Source organism: Grampus griseus (assembly GCF_964374135.1).
Source record: "Grampus griseus genome assembly, chromosome: 8".
NCBI classification, from domain to species: domain Eukaryota; kingdom Metazoa; phylum Chordata; class Mammalia; order Artiodactyla; family Delphinidae; genus Grampus; species Grampus griseus.
Genome location: NC_139002.1, coordinates 97,719,908 through 97,729,742, shown reverse-complemented (window position 1 = coordinate 97,729,742; position 9,835 = coordinate 97,719,908). Strand labels below are relative to the sequence as shown.

General features: G+C 58.1%; 2 protein-coding genes across 3 annotated transcripts; one reads left to right on the top strand and one right to left on the bottom strand.

The window, feature by feature from the left end:
- Nucleotides 1-5,119: 5,119 nt before the first annotated feature.
- On the top strand, nt 5,120-6,158 carry C1QTNF4 (C1q and TNF related 4). The gene has a single exon (XM_082659251.1). The coding sequence runs from the start codon at nt 5,125-5,127 to the stop codon at nt 6,097-6,099; it is 975 nt and encodes a 324-aa protein (XP_082515377.1). The 5' UTR covers nt 5,120-5,124; the 3' UTR covers nt 6,100-6,158.
- Nucleotides 6,159-7,421: 1,263 nt separating this feature from the next.
- Nucleotides 7,422-9,082, bottom strand: FAM180B (family with sequence similarity 180 member B). 2 transcript variants are annotated; one of them, XM_082660393.1, is made up of 3 exons: nt 8,926-9,082; nt 8,023-8,093; nt 7,422-7,828 (listed from the first exon to the last, which is right to left on the bottom strand). In XM_082660393.1, exons 1-3 carry the CDS (start codon nt 9,008-9,010, stop codon nt 7,433-7,435), a joined length of 552 nt encoding a protein of 183 aa, XP_082516519.1. In that variant the 5' UTR covers nt 9,011-9,082; the 3' UTR covers nt 7,422-7,432. The 2 variants fall into 2 exon arrangements, with proteins under 2 accessions (XP_082516519.1, XP_082516520.1); XM_082660394.1 differs by lacking the exon at nt 8,023-8,093 and having other exon boundaries at nt 8,926-9,003.
- Between the last annotated feature and the right edge of the window lie 753 nt (nt 9,083-9,835).

Genomic DNA, 9,835 nt, shown 5'->3' with positions numbered 1-9,835 from the left:
CTGCTACACCCAATGAAAGGAACTTGCTATGAAAATGATCACTGTGTTGTGGTAGGAGCAGACAGGAGCTAGAGCCTAGCCCTAGGGCTCTTCTCTGAACTCTGCTGCCTCCTAACTTCATTCGGGTGCACCCCCAGCCTGCCCAGCCTGCCTAGATGCCCACCAGCACATGGCGTCCTCCTGCTCTGTTTCCCTTTGCCAGTGGCCTCCACCTCGTCCCATCCCTTGAAGCAAAAACCCTGCTGTCATCTGCCTCGGCCACCTGTCTCCAGAGAAATGAAATGAACATTTCATTTCTCTGCTGAAATGCTTTTGTGGACCCAGGGAAAGTGTCAGATGGCTTTCAGCCTGAGACAGACCCCCAGTGGTTTAACTGTTCTGCCCTGAGAGTCCTGCCTTCTTCCCATTCCTCCCACTGTTGGAATCACACCTTCAAAATGCACCTTCAAGATGGCAACCCCAACCTCCTTGTCCAGAAGAAGGCTTGTGGCTGCCGCAGATTGGCTTCCTGCCTTCCCCAGCCCTCCTAGGCCTCCCCCCACACCCACCTAGGCCTTTTCAGGCTGGTGAAGGAGGCAAAAGATGGTCCTGAAAGGCTAGACAGGTGCTTCACCCTCTGTCCCCAAATGCCCCCATGCCCAGGCCGAAACGCCTCCATCCATCCCTTTCTATTGAGGCACATATCGATTCATTTTATCGTTCCCTCAGCACCCTGGAGAACACTTAATGAGTTCATCATCACCGTCAACACCTTCAGGAGGACTAACCCATGTTAGATTAACTGGGGTCGTGTAAGTTTTGATAGTTCCAGAAGGAGAGCTCCAGAGGACAGGGGATTTCACAGGGCACCAGGCTTCTCAGAAACCACACAGAGGGTCTGTGGCAGAGCCAGGACTAGAGCTCAGGCCCCCTGAGTCAATCGGGGGGGTAGGCAGAGGGGTCCTGCTCTGGCAGCTGAAGAGTGGGGCTCTTCAAAAGCCATCCATTTGGTCAACATCTACTGAGAGCCAGGCAGGTCGTCCCCTGCACAGCTGTCAGGACCGCAGCCCCCCTGAGGTGGGTGCCAGAGTCCAGAGTGGAAGCCGTGGAGGGGCCTCGGCGAGTGCTGCGGTGCGAAGACAGCTGTTCCAGCCCTGGTGTCCTGCTGGGTCCTGCCACCCCGGCCCAGCTAGGCAGGGTGTCAGTGTCCCTCTGCAAACAGGCCCTTGGAGCCCTCCCATCGCCCTTCTCAACCCTCTCCCTCCTTGCGGATGCTGTGGAAGCAGCCTTTCTGCCAACACTCAATTCTGCCCCAAGGACTCCCCTCCTTCCTCAACCCCTCCCCGGGGGGCACAGGCTGACCCTCTGATGTCTGCGGGTTTTGTCTTCCTCCTTCCTTCCTTACCAACCACAGACATTTTCCGATTTGGAGGTGAAATGTCAGGTCACTGTAAGCGCTTCCTTTACTGGCAGCATTGATTCATTTATCCTTCTCTTCCCTCAGACCCCCTCCCCCAGTGCCACTCAGCTTGGACATCTGTCCCAGCCAAACTCTCACCTTCCACTGTCCTTGCAGTCCAGAGGCTAGTCCAGTCTCTGCGCCCTGCTCCAGTCCCCTCTCCTCAAACCAGGGAGAAGGCTGGTCTGTAGAGTGCCCTGAGCCACCGCTAGGTTGACCTCTGCCTCAGTTTCCCCATCTGCTAACTTGGATTAATGATGCCTGCTCTCCAGACCCAGAGGAGGAAGCTTTAGGGAGGTCACGGAAGAAGAGCCCGGTGCTCGCGCTGCCTGCGCGGGGGGCCTTCTTCTTGCGGTGCCCCTGGGCCCTGCGGCTCGGCTCCCCGGCCTCGGCGCGCCCCTCCCTCTCGCTTCCCCTCCCGCTTCTCCCCCTGCCCGCCCCTACCCTGCCTCTCCTCGCGCTGTCCCGGAGCGTAGCTCTTCAGCAGCCCTTTTTCCCTCGCTGCCCCGCCACCCCGAGACCACCCCGGGGTCCCAGCGCCCCGCCCGCCGCCGCCGCCGCCGCCGCCGGCCCCGCCAGGCCCGGCCCCGCCGCAGCGCGGGCGGTCAGTGCGCAGCCCGGCGCCCGCCCGGAGCCCAGAGCCCGGAGCCCGGAGCCGGATCGCGGGCTCGGAGAGAAGCCGACCGACCGCCGCCCCCAGCCAGGTGAGGGCTACTCTGGGGCGCGGGGAGCCAGGCTTTCTCCTTGACTGGAAGCGGGGGCCGGGGAATTGGGTCCTTTTTCCCTGAAAGGAGGACCTGGGAGCTTTTTTTCATGAAAGAGCCTCAAGGGCTTTTACTCTGAAGGGATGGATAAAGGAAGGTCGGGGGAGAGAGGGTCTGGGGTACCGTTTTCCGAGGGTTTTTTTTTTTTTTCATGAGAAAGGATTAATTGGCTTCCTCTGTGAAAGGGGGACTTATCTTCTTGGGAGCCTGAGGGGTTTTCAAGGTAGGTGGGGAAGGAGGTTTGGGCAGAGCTTGAGGGAGGGGGTGACTGGGAATTGAGGTTTGGTAGGGAGGGGTCTCTAAATCCCCTTAGCCTGACATGGCTGCACCTCCACCCTCGGTTCCAGGGTTCTGGGTCTGTCCAGCGCACTGTGTCCTAGTTTTTTCTCTTTGAGGATGATTATTTTCAGCCTCACCTGGATGGAGCTAGGAACAGCCATTTCCTTCCCTGGAGCTGTGATGCCCACCTGACACCCGCTACCTCTGACCTGCTCTGGGAAGGGTGTTTAGGGAAGGATGGGGACCCACAGATCTGAGAAATGGGCAGTGGTAGGTGAAATGGAGGCTGGGTACTGGACACACAGGAGGACTCTCTGGCACTGGCAGGAAGGCTTGGCAGGAAGATTACTGAGGGTCGAGTGGGCAGGTGCTCCTGGGGCAAGACCTGCTAGGAGAGCAGCAGTGTCAGGAAGAGTTGAGATGTTCCCAGAAGACAAAAATGTTAAGAATATTTTTTTGGTTGGTTTTGCTTTCTTTCCCTTTCACCCTAGATCCCAAGACTCATTCCACTTCAATTTTTGTGAAAAGTGAAACTGAGGCAGATGACAGGTTGGCTGGAAATAGCTGTGTTTAGAATGGAAAGGTGGTGGAGAGGAAAGCACACTGAATTTGGAATCAACAGACCTCAAGGCTTGCCTCAGTGCTCCATGAGTGGCCTTGGGCCGAAATGCTTCCCCTTTTTGGGCCTTGGCTTTCTCCCCTATAAAACAGGAGAGGGCCCACCTGTCTCGCAGGTTGGCTGTGACACCAGACGTGTCCAAAGAGCTCTGTGAAAGGGACTGCACTGAATACTGTGAGGTGCAATCTTCACTACTGCACATGCCCCCCCTCCCTGCCCCTGCCCTCACCAAGGGTACTGGCTAGCCCATGGGGCACCTTTGTAAGGATGAGAAAAGGTACGTCCTGTGTAAGGAGAGAGTGTTCAGCTGGGCTAGGGACTTGGGGGTCTTACTATGAGAATTAGAAAAAGGCACACTTTCCCCCAGGGGCAGCAATTCCACACAGTTGGGCAAGTAGAATGTGGGTTGGACTCCAGCACCCACCTAACCTCAGATGAACGTCCTTGTGTGCAGCACATCACAGCTGCACCTGGCTACCCTTCTTGACAGGTCCCCGGTGTCTCTAAGAGACACAAAGATACACACACTCCCTGGGCATTTCCCATAGAGGCCCACGGCCTAGACTGTTACCAGCTCATTTTCTTTTCTGCTTTGCCTCCACTTCAGGCCCTCAGGGTATTCAATCCCCAAAGCCTATGCCCTACTAGGAAGCATTACGTAATTCTACCCTTGGAGAGTTAGTCCTCTGAGTTAAGCAGTGCCTTTACCAAGTTTCCAAGGGTAGGAGTTACTGAACCCTAACCCCTTATGTCAAGAACTTGATCATCAACTATACTCCAATATAAAATTAAAAAATTAATTAAAAAAAAACTTGATCAGATCGATTTTCTCAAAAAATTGACTGCAGTGCCATCCAACGAAGGTGTTCACACCTGCCTTCTCAGAGCATCCTCACAGTAAGCTTGTGAGGCAGGTCTCCTCCCCAGTTACACAGCGGCAGCCATGCCCAGAGAAATGAAGGAACTTGCCTAAGGTTGCACAGCCTGTAACGGGTAGAGCCAGGACCTGGGCCCAGGTTTAGCTGTCAGTCCTCTCCACTCCACCACTACTACTGAGGAACCAAGCTGCTGACCTCACAGACTTGCCAAAGCCGTGCTGGAATTGTTGCTCTCCCACTCTATCCCCAGCAGCCCCTGGCTCTCTCTTTCCCCTCAGTGACCAGCCCCCAAGCCCAGAGGAAGGCGTCTCTTTCTCTTACTCTGATTTTACAGGGGGAGGGAGCTACCTCAAAGCCCATCTGTTCTGGCCTCTTTAGTGCAAGAAGGGCCCCTGGAGAGTCCAGAGGTCCAGCGTGGGAGCTGACCCTTGACTGGGTCAGAGGCCAGGAAATGGGTCAGGGAGTGGCTATTTCCTTTCCTGCCAAAATGGGGGCTTAACCAGCAGCCATCATGGAGGATATCAGTATAGAGAGCCAGTGCCTGAGAGAGGGGCAGGCTAAGTAAGGACCATAGAACAGACACAGGAAAATGCAGCAAATCGGAGGCTGAAGGAAACTCAGAGACCCCCTGACCACCTTCTGCATTTCCAGGGCCCCTGGGTGTCAAGGAGGAGGGGATGTGTAAGCCCAGCAGACAGGGCTATAGGACCCTCTGACCAGAGCATTTCTGCTTGCATCTATGGTATATGTCTGTGATCTTTCACTTGAAAAAGGAGTTCGGGGGTTACAAAAAAAGAAGAGAGAAAAAAAAAAAAAAACCAAAACTGGCCTAATCCAATGGTCCCCAAAGTGTGGTCCCTAGACTAGCAACATCTCTGCATTACCTGGGAACCTGTTAGAAATGCAAATTCTTGGGCCTCATACTAGATAAGGTGGGGGTGGGAGCCAACAATGTGTGTTTTAACAGGGTCTCCAGGTGACACTGAGGCCCCATGACGTTTTAAGAACCACTGACCTAGTCCAAGTGTATAGGAAACTAGGAGTCCTAGTTGTGGGTCAAGGGCGGGTCTGTGAAGGGAACCCGTCTCCAGGCCGCCCCTGCCCAACCCTTGTCTCCTTTCCTTCGTGCCTCCCCTCCCAGGCGCCATGCTGCCGCTGCTGCTGGGCCTGCTAGGCCCGGCCGCCTGCTGGGCCCTGGGCCCGGCTCTGGGCTCGACAGAGCTGCGCTCAGCCTTCTCGGCAGCACGCATCACCCCCCTGGAGGGCACGTCGGAGATGGCGGTGACCTTCGACAAGGTGTACGTGAACATCGGGGGCGACTTCGACGCGGCCACCGGTCAGTTCCGCTGCCGCGTGCCCGGTGCCTACTTCTTCTCCTTCACGGCTGGCAAGGCCCCGCACAAGAGCCTGTCGGTGATGCTGGTGCGAAACCGCGACGAGGTGCAGGCACTGGCCTTCGACGAGCAGCGGCGGCCCGCCACGCGGCACGCCGCCAGCCAGAGCGCCATGCTGCAGCTCGACTACGGCGACACGGTGTGGCTGCGGCTGCACGGCGCCCAGCAGTACGCGCTCGGGGCACCCGGCGCCACCTTCAGCGGCTACCTGGTGTACGCCGACGCCGACGCGCCTGCGCGCGGGCCGCCCGCGCCCCCGGAGCCGCGCTCGGCCTTCTCGGCGGCGCGCACGCGCAGCCTGGTGGGCTCGGACGCGGGCCCGGGGCCGCGGCACCGGCCGCTAGCCTTCGACACTGAGCTCGTCAACATCGGCGGCGACTTCGACGCGGCGGCTGGCGTGTTCCGCTGCCGCCTGCCCGGCGCCTACTTCTTCTCCTTCACGCTGGGCAAGCTGCCGCGCAAGACGCTGTCGGTGAAGCTGATGAAGAACCGCGACGAGGTGCAGGCCATGATTTACGACGACGGCACATCGCGGCGTCGCGAGATGCAGAGCCAGAGCGTGATGCTGGCGCTACGGCGCGGCGACGCCGTCTGGCTGCTCAGCCACGACCACGACGGCTACGGCGCCTACAGCAACCATGGCAAGTACATCACCTTCTCTGGCTTCCTGGTGTACCCCGACCTTATCCCCGCCGGCCTGCCCGGCCTCGGGCCTCCGGAGCTCTGAGCCACGACCCGGAGAGGAGCCCCGGGCGGCCCGGGGCGTGCATGCCAAGACGGAACCGCGGCCCGAAATGTCCCGCCGGCGCGAGCATGACGGCCCGCCCAGCGTGGCTGGACTCTGCGAATAAAGTGGGCCTGCGCCGGCGCCTGTCTGCCGGGGTCCTGCGCTTTGTCTTGACTGCGACGCTTTTGTCTCGGGCGGGGCGGGAGGGACTGACTACAGCTGGCCCCGGGTGGGGGTCGGAGGGCAGAGGGCAGCATTCAGTCAGGCCTTGGGAGGGCGAGGAGGTGGGAATTTGATTGAACCCTACTTGCCTAACCCCGATTTGGGCCTCCCCTTCATGTCCCATTCCAGTCAGTCCCTGTAATTCCTCCCCGTTGACCTACGACGTTACTTTTAGGGCCCATCTGGTTCTTTTTTGTGACAAGGGACTTCACCCCGCTGCCTCACTGGGGCTATGGGATTCAAGGAAACGGTACATTCCTTTTCCCAGTAGGGTGTGCGCATGGGACAAGCAGTTGATATCTGGTTGCCCTGATTCCTGCCCTCCCGGGATGAGGAGGGTGGTTTGCTCAAGGCACTGGTTAAACAACTTACTCTGACAACAGAAGGACACAGGGCTGCAGGAGGCTAGAACAGAACATTTTATGGGATGAGCTACACAGGATCAGGACTACACCAGCCAGCCTCAGTCCCCTTCCAGCCTTACTCCCTCCTCTGAGCCTTGTCGATATGGACCAAAAAACACTTCTCACTTCCCTGCCCCCCAGAAGATAATGTTCCTCAACCTGCTTCCCTCCATTCCTCCAACAGACTGACCTAAAAATGTCCAGTCTATTCTCCTAGCCCACATGGGGTACTTGGAGGCTTAGGGACCCCCAGAGCCTTGGTTGGGTTTAAAAGAGGTGTCTACATTAGGACTGGGCACTGAGCACTTACGAGTTTCCTGTAGATTCTGCCTCTCATGGGACTGCCTGGGTAGGAGCTGGAGGGTCTGACCTGGCCTTACTTGGGAGCTTCCCTTTCAGCATCCCTTAAACACACTTCTCAACCCTGACCCCTACACCCACCGTCCCCCACCCCCACCCCGCCACACACACTGCCTGCAAGTCCTGCCCTTAGGTCTGTGCCTGCTGCCTGGGACCCAGAGCCTGGGCCCAGGGAAGAAGATGGGGGAGGGGTAAGCTGGGGTCTGGGGTACAAGCCGAGCCCAGAGGCCCGAACACAGTGGGAAAAACCAGGTGCCAGATGGAGGCCCCTGGCCAAGATGGGTCTGGCTCAGGTAGGGGGCGGGGTGGAGGGGGCTGGGGTGGGAATGACAGGCAGAAGGGGAGGGTTAGGGGAAGGGGTCAAGGGTAGAGGCCGAGGGCCCCAGAGAAGGGGGCTGGCCCTGGGGGCAGAAGCCCTTGCACAGGTCCCAGAGTGTTTCCTGTGCCAGGAGGGCGAAGACCTGGGCCCAGCGACCTCTCTCCTGAGCCTCACTAGCCACAGGGAGCCGGTAGACACAGGACAGGCCTGTGAGGAGCAGATGTTCAAAGTCCCAAGGGCTAAGAGGGGGTCCCTTCCGCAGGTCCTGGAACTGCTGCAGCCGCTGCTCAGCACCCTCCAAGTCCCTGGGCACATGGTGCTGCAGGAGGAGACTGAGCCGGCGGCCTGGACGTGTGGATGCCAGTTCCTCGTCCTGGATGTGCAGCTGCCCCATGATATCCAGCTCCAGCCCAGACCAGAGCAGCTGCAAGGGGAGCCGTGTAAGGGGTGGGCTGGGGCCTAGGGAGCGGGGCCGGGGGGGCATAAGCAGGCAGCAGGACCCATGCTGGGTTGGCTCCCCTCCCCCAGCAGCCCCAGCTTGAGGCATCCCCCTTCCCAACCCTGAGCTTAGGGACATCTGGACACTCCCACCCCCATGTCCCAGGCTGGAGGAAAGACCTCAAACATCACTTCCGGGGCCTCTGGCTCCTGCAGGCCACCTCCCACGTTGGTGCTGTCCATGGGCTGCCCTGGGGCAGCAGAGAGGAGTCAGGGCCCTGCCAAGCTCCACCCTGAACACCCCAGCCTCCCACGAGTCCCTTCAAGCTGCCTGGTAGGGGTGCCTAGAGGTTCTTCTATCTACAAAAGAACAGGAGTGCCATCCCATGTCCACCTCCCCCTACACACATATGCACATTGACATTCACTCTCTCATTCACAAGGCATAGGTCTTGTGATCCCAAAGGCATCATCCCAAACCCAGATACTGTCTTGAAGAACGTCCAGGACTCCTCCTTGAACTTCTACAGTTCACTTGGCCAAGAGCTCCAGGCCAACGGGTCACAAGACACTTCACTTCCCATTTCTCCTTCCTATATAATCATCTAGGGACAGCGTGACCTGAAACTGCCAGTGACCCTCCCCAAAGGTCAAGGACCCCTTTGAGAAGAACCTCTTTCTTTCCTGCTTCTCGGTAAGTGACCGTGTGCAAGGCAGGGAGGCCAGGCAAGGCAGGATGTCTGTTGCAGCTTCCTTCACCCCTCTTCTGGGGTGCTGCCTAAACCTTGGAATGATTGTCCTAAGCCCAGGGCAGGTTAAGAGGTCCTCCTTTGCACACCAGCCAGAATAAGCCCCAGGCCCATTGAGAGCACCTAGGGCTATCTCCCCTCACTTCACCTCGACCTTTCTGGTTCTGGGTGGGGCCCACACCTTTCCCTCCCCCACCCCACAGCGCAGGTCAGCCTGCTACCCGTCATGCCCTCAGTTCCTAAGCCCTGCTAGGCTCAGATAGGACCAAGTGTAACTGCTGTCAGCCAGCAGCCTTCCTTGGCTCCTGTCCACCCCACCCTAAGGCCCCGGTACCTGCACGGTGCTGGGTTGTAGTCACCCCAGGGAGGAAGCAAATGGCTACCATTAACCAAGCCAGGAACTGCATCGTCCCAGCCATGGCCCACACGTCCTCTGAGTCTTATTCTCCCCAGCTGCTCTCTGCACCTCTGTCCGCCTCCCACACACCAGGGCTCCAACCTTCCACTGCAGGCTCCAGCCGTTCCCTGCTTGGCGTGTCATTCTTCCGTGCTTAACAGGGAGGGGCTGGCTCTGGCTTCCTAGGGGCTCTTTCCATCCCACAGAAATGTGGAATCTGTGGTTGTTGGCAGGAAGAGCCTGGCTCCTGGCTTGTCAGGCCCTTAGCTTATTCCTGCCCAGATGGGCGGGATGCTTAGTTAATAGGAAGAAGGTGTTTGGTAGCAAACAGCTCTGACTTAGCCCTCCAAAAAGGTAGGCAAGAGGGGGGCTTCCCTGGTGGTGCAGTGGTTAAGAACCCGCCTGCCAATGCAGGGGACACAGGTTTGGGTCCTGGTCTGGGAAAATCCCACATACCACGGAGCAACTAAGCCCGTGCACCACAACTACTGAGCCCACGTGCCACAACTACCGAAGCCTGCACACCTAGAGCCCGTGCTCTGCAACAAGAGAAGCCACTGCAATAAGCCTGCGCACCGCAACAAAGAGTAGCCCCCGCTCGCCGCAACTAGAGAAGGCCGCGCACAGCAACGAAGACCCAACACAGCCAAAAATAAATAATTTTTTTTAAATTTAAAAAAAAAAAAAAAGGTAGGCAAGAGCCCAGGCAGTTACACTACTATCTGTCGTCACCCCCAAAACATTCTGTAGCTGAGTCCAGCCCCTGACACCCAGTCCAGCCCAGCCTCCAGGGAGCCCCTCAGTAGCCAAGAGCAACAGCTTGCAAAGCCTGATCTTCCAGCTGCCT

What these genes read in the sequence shown, in the direction of transcription:
- FAM180B (XM_082660393.1), bottom strand. Translation starts at nt 9,010, where the DNA reads ATGGCTGGGACGATGCAGTTCCTGGCTTGGTTAATGGTAGCCATTTGC. An exon ending in TACAACCCAGCACCGTGCAG is followed by an intron (nt 8,094 to 8,925) that starts GTACCGGGGCCT and finishes CTGCTGCCCCAG; the next exon opens with GGCAGCCCATGGACAGCACC. An exon ending in CCCCGGAAGTGATGTTTGAG is followed by an intron (nt 7,829 to 8,022) that starts GTCTTTCCTCCA and finishes CTCCCCTTGCAG; the next exon opens with CTGCTCTGGTCTGGGCTGGA.
- C1QTNF4 (XM_082659251.1), top strand. Translation starts at nt 5,125, where the DNA reads ATGCTGCCGCTGCTGCTGGGCCTGCTAGGCCCGGCCGCCTGCTGGGCC.